This window comes from Podarcis filfolensis (genome assembly GCF_964270895.1).
Source record: "Podarcis filfolensis genome assembly, chromosome: 1".
Taxonomy (NCBI): Eukaryota; Metazoa; Chordata; class Lepidosauria; order Squamata; family Lacertidae; genus Podarcis; species Podarcis filfolensis.
Window position 1 is genome coordinate 106947114 of NC_139604.1, and position 21891 is coordinate 106969004.

At 41.1% G+C, this 21891-nt stretch overlaps 1 protein-coding gene and 1 long non-coding RNA gene across 10 annotated transcripts in view; one reads left to right on the plus strand and one right to left on the minus strand.

Moving 5' to 3' along the window:
• POMT2 (protein O-mannosyltransferase 2) overlaps positions 1–21783 on the minus strand; it is a 43339-nt gene extending 21556 nt beyond the window's left edge. For 2 of the 9 annotated variants that reach the window (XM_083613466.1, XM_083613468.1), the window contains exons 1-15: positions 21040–21782; positions 20261–20345; positions 19956–20060; positions 18436–18544; positions 17025–17133; positions 15999–16158; positions 14538–14644; positions 12961–13043; positions 11063–11172; positions 9876–9942; positions 8075–8144; positions 7364–7442; positions 6213–6364; positions 2406–2497; positions 1904–1980 (exon numbers count right to left, since the gene is read on the minus strand). In XM_083613466.1, the coding sequence (XP_083469592.1) occupies positions 1904–1980; positions 2406–2497; positions 6213–6364; positions 7364–7442; positions 8075–8144; positions 9876–9942; positions 11063–11172; positions 12961–13043; positions 14538–14644; positions 15999–16158; positions 17025–17133; positions 18436–18544; positions 19956–20060; positions 20261–20345; positions 21040–21278 (1644 nt within the window). In that variant the 5' untranslated portion in view covers positions 21279–21782. Of the gene's footprint in view, positions 1–1903; positions 1981–2405; positions 2498–6212; positions 6365–7363; positions 7443–8074; positions 8145–9875; positions 9943–11062; positions 11173–12960; positions 13044–14537; positions 14645–15998; positions 16159–17024; positions 17134–18435; positions 18545–19955; positions 20061–20260; positions 20346–20669; positions 20739–20799 lie in introns of those variants that run through there. The other 7 variants (XR_014547967.1, XM_083613465.1, XM_083613471.1 and 4 more) reach the window with 7 other exon arrangements.
• Positions 18052–18588, plus strand: LOC310766923. Its single transcript, XR_014550528.1, has 2 exons — positions 18052–18267; positions 18391–18588. It is a non-coding gene; the product is annotated as an uncharacterized lncRNA (long non-coding RNA).
• Positions 21784–21891: the final 108 nt, after the last annotated feature.

The following is a 21891-nucleotide window of genomic DNA, read 5'->3' on the forward strand; positions in this document are numbered from 1 at the left end:
ACTTATCCTCCAGATTTGCATCTGTATGCAAGTTATAGACCTCTCTTTTTGCAAAAAGTCAATATGTCTTTTTGCATGTCTAGATGAACGGCATATAGATCTTTCCTTGGGAAATTCTCTCCCGTTACTGTAGTCTAGAAGTGAACGAATTTCCCGAGAAAATATCTAAATGCTGTTCACATAGGCATGCTAGGCTTCCCCAGATAGTAGTGGAACAGATTAAACCCAGGTGCCTATGCTAAGGCTGCTGTGTCTCTCAGAGACCTGCTTCTTATTAGATAAATGTCTGAGGAAACAGCTTGTTCTAAGGTTAAGCAGCAGAAGTTCCATAGCCCAAACATTCAAAACCCTGAAATAAAATCAGAATCTGGATCAAATCAGAGGTTCTTTGCGGCAAAATCAGAAACACACAAGCATTAGATTCTGTGTTCACATGGCAGGGCCAGGGACTGGCTCTATAGCTCCATAATAATGAAAGCTAAACATGTTGCAAAACTTGATTTTATTCAGTATCTACAGGAAGGGCTACGGCAGGAGTCTAACAAGAGTATATACTAATTATTTATCACAGTTCACAGTTAACCACCTATATTCTAGCCAGACTGTACATTGAGGGCCTTTGTCATTTAATTTAAACTGGCTAAAAACCATTATGTATATGTGGCTGCTGGAGCTGGAGCACACAGCCTTAGACAGACACTCATGTTTACAAGAACAATTCTCTTTCCCCTGCAAAATATTTTCTTCAAATGTATGTTCTCTCTAGGCAGCCTCTGTCTCAGAGGGGAGGAACAACAAGAGATGGTTATCATAACCCTGTGTGTGAGAGAGCTTTGCAGGGACATCAGGCAGAGCACCACTGGAGACAGAATGCTGGAACTGATGGACCTTTGGCAATCCTTATGACATTAACAAGCATTTGCTCAAAAGCTAGTCTGTGTTCATGCGTGCACACATGAACTTCTATTTCTTGTCAAATATATTCACACTGCCCTCTAGTGGAGGCAGCCTAAAAACTTTCACACAACAGAATTTAATGAGATCACTATCCAAAGGAGAAGGCTTTAGAAGCCTCCCTGAAGAGAAGAACTCTACAATCCTTTATTGTGAAATCTCCCACAAGATCCCACCAGGTTTGCTTTCACTCTGGAAAGAAACTATCTTTAGTTTAGTTAAATTGAATTATTCTAACAATATCAGTGTGGGAAGCTTTGAGGGTTCTGGGTTGTTGTTGTTGTTTTTGGTAACTGCTTTTTAGAAAAAGCAACAAATAGAAATAATATAGCTTCCTTGTCGAGAGGAACGTATTAATAGCATGGCTGTGAAAGAGAGTTAATACTAGTTTTTTATTTCTTCAGCTGTTATGTTTGACAGCTTCAGATAAATTTTACGCCTACACAAGGACGTTTCTTAACATCTCAGGAAAATCTGACTCTCAGTCAGAATCAGGATGACAAAAATCTTGGACACAATGATAACTGGTGGTCTCAAATAGAGAGGAACTGTCTGGACACAAAACTCCAGGGGCCCAGCTCTTCCCTTCACCCCTAAGCATTCCCACGCACACATGAAAAATGGAGAGCTGCACATACCTTTTAAAAATGTGTGGCTTTATTACTTATATCAGCATACTATTAATAGCACACACAGTATGTATCTGCCTTCATTTATTGACAGTCTTCCCCATATTTGATGGATGCCAGAGATTCACACAATGCCCTCAATAATCACACAAGATGTCTTGAGAACTGCACTATTAAACATAAACCTGCTGAACCCCATAATGTTTCTTCTATTCCAGATAGTACCCAAGTTGGCACAGTTAACGCAGAAATAAAAGGAGTGTTTTTCTACAAAGGAAAGAAAGTTACAAACAGAACGGAACCCAAGCCAATCTACCTACTCGGATCATAACCATGTGAGACTCCAGTAGAATCTCTGGAAAGGAAGGTTTCAGAACATCCAAACTGATATTGGGCACTATGGAAAAGAAGACAGTTTAAAGTGGGATCTCACATGTTGATTAAGTACATACATTAATGATACATAGACATTCCCTCTGCATTAAATTAGGTCCCAGTTGCGGGCAAAGGTCAGAAGGTGGTTGTTGTTGTTTTAAAAAGGACAATAAACACATGCAACATGATACCTTAAAAAGCCATCTTTCCCCCACTTTTTCCTGCTGTGCACTAAAATGTCAAACTAGAATCTCAAGAAGCTTCCTTGTGAGTATAACAAAGACATGCTCAAATCCAGCCATTGGGGAAATTATTCAGTAATTCCAATTCTTAATATTTTGCTTCAACTGCTTTATGGAGCTTTCTCTCTTCAAAATCAACAAGCAATAGGAAGGGGAGGGGAAATCGTAATATTTTGATGACATAAAGGTATATTCAATCACATACACCTGGGATTAATGTGATCTTCAACATTCCAGAGAGAATTAGGAGACTCTTTCTGATATGGAGTGCAGGTGACTTCTACCTGCTCCCAGCCCCTGTGAAACAAGAACCATCAGTAAGTCATCAATAAAACTTCTGAACTTGTCTATCCCAACTTGCATTCATATTCCATAACATCTCTTTGTGTCAGAGACCCTTTTCTTACAGAAACATTGACCTTTCAGAATTCACACTGAACCAAAAGACAATCTAAGGGAATCAAAAGTCATGTTGAATTGCTGATGTAACTGTTGTAATTGTAGTGCTGTTTTAATGGGCTTATTCTCTGATATATTTTAATTGTGGATGTTTATTTTAATGCTTTGATGAAATTGTTTGTGTGTTTAATTAGGTGTGTTTTACACTTGTAAATCATTGAGATGCCACCTTGGCAATTAAGCAGTATATAAAATTAATAAATCATCACCACCATCCTCTAAGATAGATACACATACACATAAATACATATATTTATGTTCTAGTTGCATAACTTAAACCAGTGCTTTTTATTCTATATATATATATATATATATATATATATATATATATATATATATAGTGGTACTCTCATTTTCCTACTCATATTGAAATACTGCCCCTCAATGAGGCCAAATTTAGATTCACAAAATGTTTAGGGGTATGTGTACCCCTGCATCCCCCCAGAAAAAAAGCACTGACTTAAACATTTAAGTTCAAACAGTGGCCTTGTTTACACAAGAACTGGACACAGCCTTAAAAAATATATAGAAGAAACAAGTTATATGATTAGAATTGGCAATATGCATCTAGCTCACACTTTTTAAAGAAAAGCTTTAGAAACTGTACCTTGGTGATTTACATATTTGGCAGGATGCCATAAATGTATACCCCCCATTTCAAAGGAAGACTCACGCATCCTTTCAAAGGCATGGGAATAATTTTACATCTGTAAAGTGTGACAAACAGACCTAGGATAGCCCACATCTATGGTGACCCTACTAAGAGGAACAATCTGCTGTCAAGTGGGGAAATAGTAAACTGTATATGCAGTAACAGGCAGGCTCTCGCTACATGAGGAATACTCTGGAAACCAAACCATGCTCCCTGCTCCTCACACTCATTTAATCTTTACTAGGCAACGGTTCCCCTGTTTCTTGTGTTTATATGTCTTGTTAAACTATTTTAAAATTGGTTTTATCTAAGTACATTGTTCTCTTGCTAGTTTGCTGGTTCCTGAAGTGGAATGACCTGGAATGAAAGAGTGCATTTTCTAATGCTCAATTATCACAATGGTTTCAGGTTAACTGCCTTTCTAGCTAAAAGATGTCCGGGCTTGACAGCCTTACGAGTTCAGCCTTGACAAGTAGATCCACTTACATAGAGACCGAAGCACACATATACACCATTGTGCAGGCAGAGGACAGCCAAAGCATTCAGAAGAGCTTTTTGTTCCCCGCACCTGCTCTTCCCTAGCAACTTGCACAACAAAAAAGTCCATTGATCCTTTTTGTTAGAAAGCAATTATATTGACTGTTCAAAACATGTGAACTGGCAAGTAAATAAGCCATTTTCAGAGGAGAATTTTCTGCTATTACAAAGCTTTTAGTACAGACAATTGCATGGCAACTAAAACTCGTAAGAAGGATGGCTAAGGAATACTATGTATAAAAGAGAAATAAATGACTGCTAGAAGTTAACTAATGCTTTCTCTCACACAGCATATAAAAGGCAAGTTAATTTAAGGAAATTCAGTTAAGATTCCTGCCTTCTCCTCCTGCTATATCACATGCCTGATTCTACATTGCTCAGGTGGGTCACCCCCCCCCCTCAACCTCTGGAAAGGGGGCTGCAGGTGGCTACAGGGAAAAGGACGGGGCAAAAATCCTTCCATCTGAAAACTTCCTTAAATTAACTTATCTTAGGATCCTAATTAATTGAGGACTTTCATAGTAAACAAACACCTACAAGGCAGCACAATTGAGGGACAGAAGATAAGCGACATTTGGGCTTCAGCCCTAATATTCAATTACTTTGTCCTATTTCTTAATAAAGAAACGAGACTGTGCTCAAAAAGGAACAGGTAGACAGATATGGGGCTATACTGAACAATACAGTGGACATTCTGCCTCGCCCCACTGAGCCAGAGAGGTCCCAAGAGGGCACTTAGAAACCAAGGGTCTGCAGGCACTGTGCACTGCCTGAGGTAAATGTGGTTGCTGTGTCCTGCTAAAGACTTTGGCAGGGGTCTGGGTTGAAGCCTGAGAGTGTTCAGAGCATGATGGCCAAGGAAAAGGTTTCATAAACATGACCCTCAGTGCCTAGTGATTAAAAGAGTTAACCGGTTTGCAGAGGCTTAGGGAACTGGCTCTTCGTTTAAATGGGGAAGGAGGAAATGGTTCTACCAGTGGTATCTTTTTAAAGTGGCAGTAACATAGTAACCTGGCAGAATGAACAGTTATTTTAAAGTAACGGTAGCCAAGTTAAGTTCATTATATAGTAGCCTTTCAAACTAAGCATAACCCTTCATTTTTATTATTTGTTAATCAAAGCTAAAACGCATATTACATTGTTGTTCTACTTTTAAGAGGTGCCTGCACTGTTTTTTTACTGGTGAGTGATCTGAGGTTTATTATTAACCAGTCATTTAAATATATACAGTGGCAGAAGGGAAAATAGCTTTGAACAAATAAGTAAATGGGTGTAAGAGTTGAAGTGAAGTGGGAAAAGAGTAGCTAATCCTTTGACAGTTTGGTGACCACAAGGTGGGATTATAACAATAATAGCTATAATAATCCCTAACAAGTGAGGGCAGCCGTGTGAGATAGATAAATAAAGGAATACTTTGCAGGCATAATGAATAGCACAATCAGGAAAAGAACACTGGATGGCATGGAAATGCTCTCAAACACATTCTGAAAAGATTTTATGGATGTGTTTTCCTCATACTCAGGGATATGACAGAAAACCATATTTGGGACTAGAAAAGAACTCATTACCGTGCTGGATTGACAGTGAACTGTTTGCAATGTGGCTTGTCTTATTACTATTATGATTGTTATTATTTCCTGAATAGCTTGCCGTGATCGTATAGTGGTTAGTACTCTGTGTTGTGGCCACAGCAACCTCAGTTCAAATCCAAGTCGCAGCAGGAAGGAATGTGCATGTTTTGAGCCAGCGTGGTGTAGTGGTTAAGAGCGGTGGACTCGTAATCTGGTGAACTGGGTTCATGTCCCCGCTTCTCCACAGACAGGTGCTGGGTGACCTTGGGCTAGTCACACTTCTCTGAGGTCTCTCAGCCTCACTCACCTCACAGAGTGTTTGTTGTGGGGGAGGAAGGGAAAGGAGATTGTTAACCACTTTGAGACTCCTTAAGGGGAGTGAAAGGTGAGGTAGCAAGTCCAAATTCTTCTTCTTCTTCTTACCTGCCCTTCGCTATAAGGTCCCAGAACAGGTTACAGCAATTTCAAAACACATTGTTAAAAACAGTTTAAAACAAATTACCATCACAAGAACAGCGTGGATCCTGAAAATATATATCTCAAGTGACAAAAGCCAAAGAGTAAAGACAATGTTGCAGTTCCTGCTGCATGTGACACGGTGCACTCACTTTAAATCATCCCAAGCTCAAACGTCGGAAGAACCTTCAGCAATGCATGTGTTTTCTACGATGCAGCCCCAAATGCACTGAATCACATATTAAAAAGGAGGAAATCAAGAAGGATATGTGCTGCCTTGCTCTGGAGGTCCCTTCAGGCTCAAGAATTCCATGAAAAATGACTCCTGGATATTTACCATTTTGGCAACGTCTTCCCAGTTGAACCCAAGAGGCAACCTGTAGCCACATGAATCAGCCTGATCCGACTACGTAGCACTTTGATACGCTTCCCAGTCTTTCTTCCCACAACCTCAATTCGCCAGAAATCATTGCAGTCTCCAGTTCCATTCTAGGAAACGTGCACACCAAGAAAAAGAGGGGGGGGGGGACACACACAGACAAAGAAGAGCTATTATGAATGAGAGAGGAATTCGGTTTCTGAAGCTTCAAGGCAGTAGCAGTACTTGTAAGGAGCTAATGAGGACCTTCAGCATTGCCCTATCCAAACAGCAGCAGTAAGTACGTAGCCATTCCTCATAGGGGAGTTGCTCTAGCCACCTTGATCATCTTGGTTTATTAACCAAGGCTTGTCTTATGGTTGCAGATCATAATTAAGGAGGAGACACCTTAACCATGATCTGGGGTAACATGCTATGTCAAAACTTGTGTCAGCTGCCATACTGCACTGTGTTAAAAGCAGCAGCACAGTGAGTGTGAGCCAGCACTGTCCCAGTAGACCACAGTTTGATTTACTGTGGTATGCAAAACACTGCAATGTTTTTGCTGCTCTTTTTGCCTCCACTTTTTTATGGCCAATAAATAAACTGCACTGCTGCTCCCCCACTCCCAACCCCACATTTGGATTAAAAAGTTACACAGAACTGTTAGTCGACTGCTGAAAAGGTTTACCACAATACAATTTTTCGCCTCAAGAATGAAAGAAAAAAATCTTTTCATAAAGGTTAATGGTTGTACATCCTTCAACCTAGACACCAATAGGTCATAACAAGTCCAGAAGACAATAAACTCAGTCATGCTGTTTAAAGAGCCGTAACTCCTTGAAGTCAAGCGCTGGCACAGGTAGGCTTTTGAATTTCATGTTACATCACTGTAGTTTATATGAGGGTGAGGCACTCTCAGTATTCTCCAATAATCTCAAGTGTTTCATACACTGTTGTTGTTTTTTAGTATGAGCTAAAAATTCACACTGCAGCTTCCTGTTCTTTATGAAAGAATCATGGATTTTGAGCAGCTTAAAAGAAAGAAAACCCCAAAAGGAGAAATAACCCTTTGTTCTGGGAATATATTCCAGGGAGGGCAGAATCAAGTTTTCTCTTTGTTCACTTACTATGCCATACCCAGTGACCTGAAGATGCTTTCTCGTCAAGGGGGCTTCATGAGGGTGACTGTGCAGGTTTCTAGAAGTCCTAAAGTTAAAATAAAATGACATTGTTTGATTTTATTCCTAGAAAAGTTTGAGCTCTGAAAATTGATTTCAATTAAAACTTGATTCAAACATTTTCTGTAATCTTCAACACAATTGAATATGGTGACACTATAGAGATGTTATGCCAAGTATACAGGCAGTGACCATTTTAGGCATGTCCAAATGACACGCGATCGCCGATGTGCGGGTCCTTCTGGGCCCAGAAGAGGGCAGGATGGGGGTGGAGAAGAATGGGGGTTGGGTGGGGTGGAACGAGGTGGGGCCAACTTATGTGTGCTCCGCTGACATGCACAGGGGCCGGGAACCGAACCCCCTTTCAAAATGGTTGCCACCTGTTTCTGTCAAAATTTGCACGTCAAGATTACTATTTACAGTGAGGTCCACATTCTCTCTCACGGTAGCAGATTCCAGGAATACTAGTGAAGTTAATTTCTTAGCGCAAATAAAGAGCATCTAATGGCACTTCAAAGACTATCAGGGGAAGAGAGAGTCATCAACAAGGTCTGTTCTAACCATGGTGTAGTTACTGGCAGACCAGATATCTATTACCATACTCAACCAGAATTGCTACTTCAGGCCTTTAGCATTCCTCACATTTCCTAAACAGCTTACTCTTTGTGTTCCAAACGGATAACGTCTCCATGCCTTACAAACTCCACAGGGAGGGAAGCGTCTGAATGATCTGGTGAAACAGAAGAGGTCACAGCATGAGATCTGAGGCTGATGGAAAAGATGTAAGAATGCCAATATCAAATAAACTAGGAAAGCATCATAAAAATATCATCGTTCCAACATCTCTAGTTCAAATACAAAAAACAACAACCCTGAAATATTTCCAATGACTTTCCAACATTATCATTATGATAAAAAGCTTCTCTAACAGCAAACAAAATGTATCGCCAGTAAGACAGCACTCTTCCTAGGATGCCACAGCATGCAAGTGTTAGAAAAACTTTAAAATTCCTGAACATTCAAACTGTGGCCACAACCAGCAAGATGAACAAGGAGCTACGTTCAGCACTAAAGACAAGTTTCCTTTTGAAATATTTCATTCTGATCTGACCAGACTTTAATTCAGCTAGATTACACAACTACTAACTTGGATCTGTGTCTCCTGTGTTTAAACTTTTATACAAAAGGGGTAACTACTATTTAATTTTTCACTAATATATTTAAATTTGAAAGTATATAAACCATCTGTTAAACTGATGAAACAGCAGGCAGCAGAGATAAATCTGGGCATCTCTCAGGGGAGTATTATGTTGTAAATGCACCACAGGATTAAATCAGGAGGCACCACATTTTATTTTATACTTTGAAATGGGCCAGCTTTGCCACTACCCAAAAACACAACCTCAAATGCTTATCCAATTCATCTAGCCCATGCCACCAAGAGGCATGTGCTCCAAAACTTGTCTTCCAGCACTACTGGACTATTTAAAAAGCTTGCAAAAACCTTGTATAATGACCTCCTCACAATAAGGAACTGAGTTTATTATATATCAAATCTAATTTGCCACTAGACATGGCACAAGACAGTTCACTGGAGTGGTTGGACTGGGACCTGGGAGACAAGAGTTCAAATTTCTTCTCAGCCATGAAGCTCACTCAGGTGACCTTTGGCCAGCTATAGTATCTCAGCCTAACCTACTTCATAGGGTTGTTGTGAGGATAAAATAGGGAGGAAGAGAAAGCATGAATTGCTGGGATAGCTCAGTTGGTACAGTATATGACTCTTAATCCCGGGCTCATGGGTTCGAGTCCCACGTTAGGCAAAAGATTCCTGTATTGCAGGTGGTTGGTCCGTTCCAACTCTACAATTCTATGATCCTATGTACACCACCTTCACCTTCTCAGAAGAAAGGTGGATATGAATGTAAAAAATGAATTATAAAAATAAACAGAAATGGCAAGTGTGCTCCTCCAAGACAGTCTTGAGAAGACTCACAAAGAAGCACTACGAGACAGATCTTGATGTTCTGTGCTTTTGGCACCTATTCAGGACAGGCAAGTCCACAGGACCTGAGAACAAGTAGATGCTGCCATTCCCCTTACTTCCATAGTCACAGACAAGACCACAGGCATGAAAGGGCATAGAATGGCATCCACACTCCCCTTTACCCAGAACCCAGTGGACCACGCACCTTCAGCAAGAAAGAGATGCACCACTGAATATGCTGCCTCAGAGGGGTATCAAACACAGCCCAGTTTATACAATAAGTGAAGGAAAACGATGTATGCTACTTGGAATGCCTTACAGGAGGAGAGGCAGAATATAAATGTAACAAACAAACCAATAAAGTAATCCCTCAGATTTAGAAAAGAAACTAAAACTCCTAAGGAAAAGGGAGATCAATTATCTTGAAAAAGGAAAAAAACAGTTACATATTACACCCTTTTATTCTCAAGTTACCTGCTTTCAAGTTGTGTTTCTTTATAATCCACAAGTTATTCAAGTCCTTATGCAAATATGCAGTGACCTAGAAGCACAGAGAAGTCATTGCATTCCATCCCTTCAAAAATACAAGCAGTCTAGTCTTTGTGTATTCACTACAGACAAAGGCAATGCTATGCATTTCTGAATGACCCAGGTTTGTAACCAATGCGTACGCACACACACAAAGCAATTGCAGTTGTGAATAGCAGAATAGTTACTGCTTTTATGATTTATTGCATTTTTAATGCAAAGAAGTCAAATCCATGTATGAGCCAAGATGCATATTTGACTTTGGGGGTGTTATTTCCACTCTGTGACACTTCACCCCCCCCCCCCAAGTGACGTTATTTCTGTGCTGGACATAGGCTTTTACATCAATGTGTTGTGCACACAACTGTGACACAATATAATATTTGAAGTCAACTCTATTTGAATTAAGAAATACATGGAACCAGGAATCTATACTGCCAAAGTCCAGAGCAATGCTCCCTGCCTTATTCTCACCCCTGTCCTGTGTTAGTCTTCCTAAGAATTCACCCTGGACTCCTTGGGCTCAATATCACTGCCATATGATGGAAGTGCTTTTGGAGAAGACTTGTATTCGAATGATTGTGTGAACTACTCCAGTCCTGTAAGCAAGGGATACAAGACCTACGGGAACAGGGAAAAAGCCTAGATAATCCATAACCCAGCCTCCTGTTCACCACACTGGCGAACCAGATGCCTCTGGGAAGGTTACAAGCAGGGCATTAGTGCAATAGCCCTTTCCTGCTGTTGTTCCCTAGTGAGGAGTATACAAAGGGATACTGCCATCAAGACTAGTAGCTACCGATAATATTAACAAGATCTCCTCAAGCACTACACGAGACTTTCAGGCTGCAAAGATGCTGGAAAAAATCCATAGCAAGAGAGGAACATGAAACAACCATTATTTGTACCAAGAGGACATGAAGCAGCTGAAACAGCACAGGTCTCAGACAGATTTTGGCTTCTAAGCCATCTAGAAGTATTTCTGCAAGGCACTCCCGTGTCTGAAAACAACACAGGAAGGGCTTATACACCTGCCAACTTCGAAAGCAAACATGCACACACACCTTTCCAGTGTTTTAGTCACATACTTGCAGCAACACCAGCAAAATGTGACATTCCAACAATTCACTGACCTGCTGCTGCCGTGCTCCCACACCCTCAGGATACAGGTGCCAGTGTGAGTGAAGGTATCCGCCTGCCATACGAAGGTTTTTCATTGTTATCACAGAGCCATACGCCAAGTCTAAAGGAAGAGAGCAATGGTTTAAGGTGGTTCACCTACGACGGTATTGCAAATGGAACACAAATAAGTTGTGCTGTTAGTTGTCCTCTGTATTACAGAGGTGCAAACAGCCTTCACTTGGAGTTGAGCATTTAGTGTTACTGGTCCCATGCTGTGGAACACTCTTGCAGCAAACATTTGACAGGCATCCTTCCCCCTGCCCCAATTCTTCTTACTTTCAGACACCTCTTGGACCCTCTCTTATGGCAACAGGCCTATGGAATTATCTAAAATGTCCCAAATAGCCAGTCATTTTAATGATTGCTTAAATGTGTTTATGTTGCTATATACTACCATGATGTTTTGGGAGAGGGCGGTGTATAATTTTGCGAGTAAGTAAAACATTTTGGCACCTGTGTACTGGAAATGCTTGCAAAAAAACCAGCCACAAGGGTGCGGAATATACAGTCATTAATCATGACCAAGATTCCACTGTGCTGTGAAACTGCTGCCACCACAGAATCATCATGTGGCTGCCATCATGGTCTGATGTGACTGCAGCTGCTATTTCAAGAAAAGTTGAACTTTCACTAGTCCACATTGACTTGAATTTTAAAAAAAACACAACTTGCAGTATCATTTATCATCATTTGCAAAATCCGTTGGGAAATCAAATTCTCATAGATATAGAAGCATATACTTTAAGATGTGGAATTTGAGGCAAAGAAGGAGGCATTCAAAGACGTTATTTCAGAATAGTCCACCCAATCTTTTAGGTTTAAGAAGATAACAGCATTTTAAAAATATATGTGCCTTCATTAATTAGGTGAAATAATTCCAGAATTTGTTTTTGCAGATACAGCCAACTTTTCTTGGAAAAACATCAGAAACCCACACACTCCACCTGCCCCCAAATATTCCTGTTGATTTCTGCAGATTTTAAATCACATGTTTCTTATTCTTTCTAGATGTTTTGCTTTTTCTTCCTGTTGTGCAGGGAGCGGGGAATCAAATAACCACAGAAGAAACACTCTGACAGCACATCCTTAGCTCATAGGCTGAAGTGAAGGAGGTGCAGTGACAACAATTTATCCCCCTAACTATCACTGCCTCTCTGCACTCCCACCTCTGCTGCTGGGGAACAACAGGGGTCCACATTTCCCCAAAACTCTGTTAACTGTACTGGTAACCAAGTGCCACTTATTTAATGTAACCAGAGGGTATAGAATGGTTCAGGTAGCACAATAGCTGTTAGGCAACAGTCTCACCCTACAAAGAAAAGATGCCAGTTGGGAAATCACTAGCATGTGACTACTGAATCAAGATGACACACATTTACACTGGTTTCAGACACAGTCTGCCAATTTAGTTTAACAGATCAGGATTTCTCCAAGGTGGTGCCAGGAACTACAACTCGTTTTAATCCAATACAGAAATATATAATTAAAAGTTACTGTTCCATTCGTTTGTTTTTTGCATCTTTTGAGGTTCCATCAACTCTCTCATTATGCATTTTATATGCTTCCGCCACACTTGTGCTCAGTTCTAAACTTTCCACTCCGAACCCACAAAGATCAAAATGTGACGAAGATCAAAGTGTGACAAAGATCAAAATGTTCAGAAATAATTCCAAGGCGGTTCAGATCACCTTTCCAAACACACTAAAGAGCAAAAAGACATGTGACAAATACTTTGCATTTGCTTGAGCATCCACCTTATGTTCTCTTAAAAACACAGGAGAGTTTTTTGTTTGCTTGGATACAGAGTGTTCATTAGAGCATTGGTTCCCTCAAGTATCTAGATACTCACACTCTGGAACAGACATGTTATGAAGGTTGTTTCCAATCAGCCGAGACTGAAATCCAGAGCTGAAAAAACCATCACCAGGCCCACTAGGGAAAAAACAAGTGTATGTAAATTATGCGTGCATGGAGACAAATGGAAAGAGTTTTAAGCATATAATTTAATAAGCAGGAAACATAACAGCACTGGCCTGTTAGTGCACAGGATATTCCCAATTTCCTTTGATGTCTACAAAAATCTGGGTCATTTGGCTGACACACAAGCAACCTTCAGCTACCTTCAGATTTACATCAACTAAGTGATCAATTGTGCCCAAGTACAATGCAAGTAAACTATCCTGAGGAAAGCCTAATTTCAGTGAGATATTTGGTTGAGTATTTCCTAAAACACCCCCCCCGACTTGTGCATGTACCTCAAACTTGCATGCTGACCTGCAGGATTAGAACTTTACTGGCCCGTCACTTTTCTTCACTAGTGGGGTTAACGGCTTACTCTTAAGCATGACAAACAGGTCTAGGCAGTAAAATGGGAGTAAATACCGTGGTCAGAAGCTTGGTGAATATTGTCATTTTAGAAGCTCAGTGGTATTTGACAGAGACCAATATCCAGCAAAGTCATACACAGAATAAACCACTGAATTCAACATGCCTATCACCCAGAAAATTGACTGGTGAATCGCAAAGCCAACATTGGCTCAAGTACTTTGGCTAATACCACTTGTTGAAAAGTGTGACAGATTTAAAAAAACAACAACGAACAATCACTTTTCAGTCTTCTTTCCATTATTTATTAGTAAAGGACAATGTAACATAAGAGGTAGGCAAGTGTCCACAACAAAATCATGAAACAACCATGCCTGATCCTGTCACTCAAATACTAACTGGTCAGTGATGATAAAGCCACCATGTGTGAAGACACAGGTCTACACTCAAGACTCCACAGAAATTAATGCACACATGGATCAGGTTAAATACAGTGGTACCTCAGGTTACATACGCTTCAGGTTACATACGCTTCAGGTTATAGACTCCGCTAACCCAGAAATAGTGCTTCAGGTTAAGAACTTTGCTTCAGGATGAGAACAGAAATCGTGCTCCAGCGGCGCGGCGACAACAAGAGGCCCCATTAGCTAAAGTGGTGCTTCAGCTTAAGAACAGTTTCAGGTTAAATATGAACCCCCGGAACGAATTAAGTACTTAACCCAAGGTACCACTGTATTGAGGCATAACTAAACAGAGCTGGAACACCATGTAAAATTCCTAAAATAGCTATTACCATGACTTGCCTGCCTTGCATAAAAATACAACTTATTTAGAATTATGGCTCAATTCAAACATCGCACCAAACAACACCATAGTTTAGAACACAGAGCTTGTCTGCTTTCATGTTTGTCAATTCAAATATTGTGCCAAAAGTCTGAACAATGGCTAGCAATACCCTCAAGCTTCAAACCCACTGGCTAGCCAATTGCCAATTATGGTTTCTCAGTTAAGCTTCCTTAAGCATGGTTTGGCACAATGCCTGAATTGAGCTAATGTTGTCATATGTGTGTTTCTTTCTGACAGAAAAGTGAGGAGAAATACCTTCTATTTAGCACTGCAAAATGAACAGCAAACATAGCAGTATAGAGAGCAAGGGGCAGCATAATGAGGCAGAGCACACGAGCCAGGAAGTGCCTCCCCAGAGTGACCTGCAACAAAGAATTCAGAACAGTTGCAGCACCATTTAGGCAGGTTTCTTTATACACATCTCTTGAGTACACCTAATCAAGCAAGCAATAAGGACTGCACCAATTGGCTACTCCATCAATTCCTCTTGTGGAGTTAGTGCATTTATTTGCATATTGTTAAGACTCATAGAGTTTTGCTGGCAATGGCGCAACTCTAATTACACTGCAGCCATCTGCAGGCAGGAGACTTAAGGAAGATGAATTTGTCCTATTTCAAATGTAATTAACTGACCTGACATTAGAAGCAGACCTTTTCAGAAGCTGATACTCTTTGTCTTTGGACTACAGTTATTTAAACCAGGAGAGGCAAACCTCATAGCAGAAAGAATGTTTACCCTATATAGAAAGGATAGTAGGTGGAATAAATTGGATTTTGTAACTTCAAACAATCTGAGAAGCTGACCCCAGAAGAATAATAGCACCTCTAAGATAGGCTTGAATAAACAGCATTATGGATGGCAAAAAGCCAATTTCCTTGCTGCTAATGAGACACAGATTTAATAGCATGTATCACCAAGGTCAGCCTGTGTCATAATTGATGACTTCTAAGTGCAGGCTAAAAATAATTTAAGCCCACTGCTGAATTCAGCTGCTACCTTGACAAGTTATTTAAGTCTGGAAAAAATCCTCTTTGTGAAAAAATGAACTGACTGAAATTTCATCTTCAGAAAAGTAGCTCAACCTGCAGAGCTTGCAAAACCCATAAGGACAGCTCTAAACCGGTAACTAGAAATAATGCATTGTGTATGCCAAAATCTAATCTGCAGACTATGAACTGTATTGTCATATTGAAGGTCAAAACAACTTCAGGTTTCCCATTACAGCACATTAGATACAGCAAATCAAAGGCCTCTATCTAGCAGCATTTTCTCATAAAAAACTATTTGCAGAACTCTATAGTGTATACTTAATTCTAGGCTGCTCAGTGCAAAGTGGAAATGAAAACAAGAACAACTCAGGGGGCAACAGTCTCCTTGAATGAACAATAGCAATCTTTTAATGTGTAATGCAGAAGGAAGCTTTATATAGATTGTCAGACAGTTTTTAAATATGTTCTGTCATGGTCATCACTTGGCTCCATTACAGTAACTACTGGCTGACTGAAGCAACTACAGCACAGCTTCTGAAGCCGCACCTGATGTCCAGCTTCTAAAAATTGTTCGAAAACCGGAACACGCACTTCCGGGTTTTGACCGTTTGGGAGCCGATTTGTTCGGGAGCCAAGGCATTTGAGATCCAAGGTACGACTGTACAATGTTTTCATGATGCATTTCCCCACAAACACTGAAAGCTAGTAAAAATTCTAGACACTCACCAGTGAGAGACTGAGGTCTCCCAGCAGCTCCCAGAGATCACAAACAGTGTTCAGTCCAACCAGGAGTACTACAAAAAGGCCAACAAATTTCACGCCTATTGCACCAGCAAGGTTTATCCCAGTCAAACAGAGCCAGAACCACCAGGGAGCAGAAAAGGGTCTGAAAAACACATTTTAAAAACTTCCTGTTGGAATAATAAACTTTTTAATAGAGATCCCTGGAGTAAATCTAAGGCAGGATATGCTTTATACCTAGGTATCTCCAATGGAGAAACAGAACACATTTACCTTCCTTGTTCCAAACACTTTTGCCCCCATGTTTGGAAGGGCATGTTGCCTTCAAGCTGAAAATGGTTTCTCACCTGTTCTTGAAACGCTCTCCCTAAAAATGAGGCAGTGCTAGAATCTGATCTAAAGCAATTCAACTGATCAAGCACATCACACAGAAAGAAAACTATCCTGGCAACCTCCTGCTGTTAAGAAAGGTCAATACAATAGCCCAGAAGGCTCAGAATAACCACATCAGGCAGCAGACAGGGCCCTAGCCTTTTGGAGCCATCACTATGTGCACTATGTACACTAAAATGTACTTGCATGTTATTTGTGAATGTGACACTAGAGGGGAGGGCAATCACTTGTACGTTAATGCCAATCACTGCTACCATACTGAGTATGGCTCTGCTCCTGTATACAGGAATCTACTGCCCAGTCCACTGAACTATTATCCCAGTACATTATGGTATTATTAAATGATGCTTCTTGGGAGAGACCTTCTTTGTTCAATAGTCTGCCATGTTCTACATTTTTAGGTGTTGTTTCACATGTTATATATTATGTGCTTTTATTTCTTAATAATGGATTTTATTGCTGTTTTGAGTTGTTTTATGATATACTGAATACACTGAGGACCCTTTGGAGCCAGGTTGGCAGGATAAAAATCACAACTTAATGCAAAACAAACATATAATTAAATCTTCTGACACAAGTGTGAAGGGCCACATACTTGAAAAACTGCTGCCACCTTACCTGTTTGCACAGGAATTATGCTTGACCATGCTGAGCACAGCTCCCATGAGGAAGAACATCAGAATGGGGTCTAGCAGAATGTACTGAGAGAGTGTAATGAAACCTGTATCTGGAAAAATAAGACAAAACCATATCAACTGTTGTTCTAAAAACAGTCTAAAAGTTGTTGTTTTTTCCAATGCTTATTCAAGCATAATCTTATTGCAATAAGAACACATCAGAATGTACAAAATCAGCTATGCTGTTTTCACTCATTACGTGCAAAGTGTCTCGCCCTCATCTACACATTTATTTCACTGTCAGAGATACTATTCACCATCAGAGATATCGGCTTTAAAGCATACAGCTTGGGGTCATCAGTTAATTGTTGTTATTATTATTCATTTCCTTTTTATGCCACTTTATACAGTGGAATCTCTACTCATGTACGGAATCCGTTCCGGAGGTCCATTCGTGAGCTGATCCAGGTCGCTGGGAGAAGCACCGTTCTGCGCATGCGCATTTGGCACTTCCAGATTTGCCGCGGTCGTGAGTCAGATTGTTCAAGGGTACGGGCAGTGGTAAGTCGAGGTTCTACTGTATTTTTAGGAAAACAATCTCAAAGCGCTTTACAACATTTTAAAGCAGCAAATAAAACAATCCAGAATAAAGCATTACTGAAGAAAGTAAAATATAAGATGCACATTTAAAATAGCATAATTAACAAGAGAACAAAACATTATCATAAGCATAAAAACATACCTGCTGCTGTTGCTGCCAATTCTGCCCATGGTGGTTCATGGTGGTAGGCAGCTGTGGAAGCTCAGGCTCAAGGGCCTGGGTTTACATTAAGAAACAGCCAAGATAGTTCTCTTCCCTGTCCTCCTCCACCTCTCATTACCTAAGCCAATGCCATTTCCTATCACGACTTTCCACTTATTCAATATCTGCCCCTTCTCTTCTTCAGCTAAAATTGTCCCCTCTTGAGAAATGCTCCTATAGCTCATCTTTGTTCCTGCATTCTCTCCTTTCCAAATAATGTGGACCAAAAAAAGAGAAAACTTTTCACCCTTTTGATTGTACCCAGGGCATACGTATATTCAAAACATTTATTTGTTTTTATGCAGACTCTTAAAACATTTTTGCATGTGAAAAGCACTCCAAGTATTTTACACCCTAATCATATTTTTCTCACAATAATCCTCTGTGTTTATTACTAGGCCTTTTCTCAAGACAGAAAACTGAAGGCAAGAAGCTTGTTCAGGTACTCCCCACAAGTCTGTGACTAAATAAGGATGTTGACACATAGGGTCTTCTGCGACAGGAGACCAGGAGCACCTAAAGTTTCTGAAGCCCAACTCCTTCACTGAGCATCGTTTTCCAACAGGGGAAACTAATGAAACAAACCCTGCAACATGAAGAGGATGCTTACCAAAAATCAGAATGGCAGCTGTAAGCATTGCTGCAGGCAGAGATTTGGACAACTCCAGCACCGTGAGGTAAGAGAAGGGGACCAGGCACGAACCAAGGAACGCACAGAACTAAATAAAGAGAGGAGAAACACTCTTCACATGGTGATGAGAAAGCATGTCCTTAGCTCTGCTGCTACCCAGCCTTAAAAACACACAGTATTAGCCAAGTATACTCAAGTCAGTCTGCTGAGTATTCTCCACCCTCATAGAAACATAGCATTGGAAGAGACCAACGGTCATCTAGTCCAACACCCTACAATGCAGGAATCTCAATTAAAGCATCTATAACAAATGACCATCCAATCTCTGCTTTAAAACCTCCAGTGAAGGAGAGCCCACAACCTCTCGAGGGAGTCTGTTCCACTGTCAAACAGCTCTTACTGTCCAAAAGTTCTTCCTGATGTTTAGTCAGGATTTCATGATAGAAATATTCCTCTAGAGATAAAACAGATGAAAAGTTCCAAATCTGATCCTTCACCACCCTACCTTCATTCATCCTCACTTCTGCCCAAATACAGTGGTACCTCGGGATTAAGAACTTAATTCGTTCTGGAGGTCTGTTCTTAACCTGAAACTGTTCTTCACCTGAAGCACCACTTTAGCTAATGGGGCCTCCTGCTGCTGCTGCCGTTGCGCCACCGCTGCACGATTTCTGTTCTCATCCTGAAGCAAAATTCTTAACCCAGGTAATATTTCTGGGTTAGCAGGGTCTGTAACCTGAAGCGTATGTAACCCGAGCTACCACTAATTCTAAAGCTTCCATTAACCCATACAATGAGGAAATATAACCATCCCACAGCTTAACCTACATTATCTCCCTTTTCCCTATATTTGCAACACTCCCACCTTTCTCAAACAAGTTCAAGGTGATGTAGATGGTTTCCCCCCATATTCATTTAATCCCGCCCCCGCAAAAAAAGCCTGTGATATAGGTTAGGCTGAGAGGCAGTGACTGGCCCAAAGTGACCCAGTGAGCTTCATGGCTGAGTTGCCATTTGAACCCTGGTCTGACAACTCTAACCACAACACCAAATGTCACATTGTTTGAGAGTCAAAACTGCTGACAGTGATACCTCCATGGGCATGAGGAAAACACAACCCTGCACTAAAAATAACTGACAGAAAATTCTGCTAGAGAGACAGACAGACAGACAGACAGACAAAGACTGGTTCCCTCCTCCCTGCAGTTAACTGAAGTTATTAATTTCATAAACTATGAGACAACTAAAAGAACATTGCACATAGCTTTTTTATTCCTCTTCTCTACTCATTCCGCATCCTACCAAATGTTAGATTACTGTACAACCATCAGATGTAGTACAGCTTTAGAAATGGAGATTACAGTATTACCTGGAATCAAAACCCATTCTTGAAACATAAACATTTGTTTATTGGAAGCAGAGAGAGAGAAGAGAGAAACTCTAGGTCTTCTCCATACTGTATATGACCTCTGGTTATTTAAGAAGCCCCACAGTCTTACCCCTCTCATTCCTATGTAGTTATGTTGTTCATATTTGTCCCCTGGCTTCTGGAAAGGGAATGTGCCATCATAGCCACTCAGATAACCGGCAAGTCCTATCAGCATCTAGAGAGAGAAGAGGACTGACCTTATTCAAGCAGAAGTAGATGAAGTAATTTATAACTTTTTAGAGCACTAACTTGATCTAATAAAAAGACATAATTTAGACACAATGATGATGTAACTGATCCAGGATGAGAACGTTCTGCAGTCAAGGAAATGTTCTTAGATCTCAAAATTTGTAAGAATTGGTGTTCGCTATTTACCTTCCCCAGAGGTGGATGGACATCAAAGAAAAAGGTTCTGTTAATGTAATAGCTCCCCATCTTTCCAAAATGTGTTTCATCCCAGCTATGAAAGGGAAAAGAGTAAAAAGATGACTGTTAGCCTCCGGCTCACATCAGTCTTTGCCACTCCTAGCTGTTCAGTGTGATGATGAAACAAAACACTAAGCAGATCTGCACTTGGGGACGTTGGACTACTTCAGCTCTCTCGTAAGGTTGTTGCAATGTAAAAATGGTGAAGGGGACTTACATTTGGCAACCTGAGTTTTTTTGGAGGAAGGGCCACAAATAGATATGTTGTGTTTAATACAATTTAAACCTCACCTTAATTTTTTTCCAAGTAAAATTAAAATATCAAGGCAGTTTTTAAAAAACAAGCGTATTTGTGTACCTATCAACGGAAGGTAACAGTTAACGCGTCTGATGAAGTGGGTTCTAGATCATGGAAACTCATTTCCCACAAGCCCCGCCTCCGAATCTAAGCCCCGCCCTCGTAACCATGGCACCCCACAGCCCCTCACCAGATGTGTGGCGGCTCCCGTAGGCGATAGAAGCGGGTTGCGAAGCTTAGGAAAACGACGAGGCCAAGCGGGCTCCAGAACCAGCCGGGACTCCGGGCTGCGGAGGGCGTCGGCGCAGGGCCGCTTGCCCGTCGGAGGGCTTTTCGCTGCCGCAGGCCGGCCGGTACGGCCTGGCCGTTGTCGTTCGCCGCCAGCGGCATTCGCGGCCAGACAGGAGGCGCCTCCTGCCGGCCCCGCTACCTTGCCTGCGCCCGATGCACCACGGGAAGGAGAGTCCGCGTTCGAAAGGCATGATGGGCAAAAGAGTTTGCCGTTCCACCCCACGTGAGCGAGGGGCGGGGAACTACAGAGGCTCCCACTGCATTGTGGGAAGCGTAGTCCTTGAGGCAAGGCTGTGCGCGCCAGAATGGATTGGCGGAGTTTTGCGACGTTCGATAAAACCTAGCATCCGCTGCATGTCTCTGTAAGCACTGTGGCATCAAGGGCAGCAAGCAGCACCAGAGGGGCTGCCTTGTTTAGTCTCCTGCCTCTACTTGCAGACTGAGGGATGATCCAGATACAATCATACTGTCAATTGTACTCTATGCTGACATCAGAAGTGACTTCATAATTCTGCATTATGACTGACAAGCTGCTATCTCTGAAATACTGTATCCTAGGGTTACCTGTCAGAGAAGGGCTAGACATGTTTAAAGGACATCTGTACATATAAAAGTTCCTGCTAAAACATGGGCTAGCAGAACTGTTTGAAGACAATAAATACACTAATTTAAAACTCCCACTTCCTGCTCTTTCAGAGGGAAACAAGCTGCTTTGATAGCGAGATCTGGCCGAGAAAAGGGGAAAATGTGAAATTAAAAATAAACGGATCAATCTGAGGATCTAGTTGATTGTTGGACGTGATGGGACGTGATGGGCAAAATAATTAAAGTTTCCCAGAATAGTTAAAGGTGATGTGACATTTTTATTGGGCCAACGTGATGTGAATTAATTTGATGCAGAAACTTACACTAGCAGGCGAGGAGTTAAACTTAACACCTCATTATATAAAATTCATAGCAGGGTGAGACACCCATCCATCTGCCCCTCCGC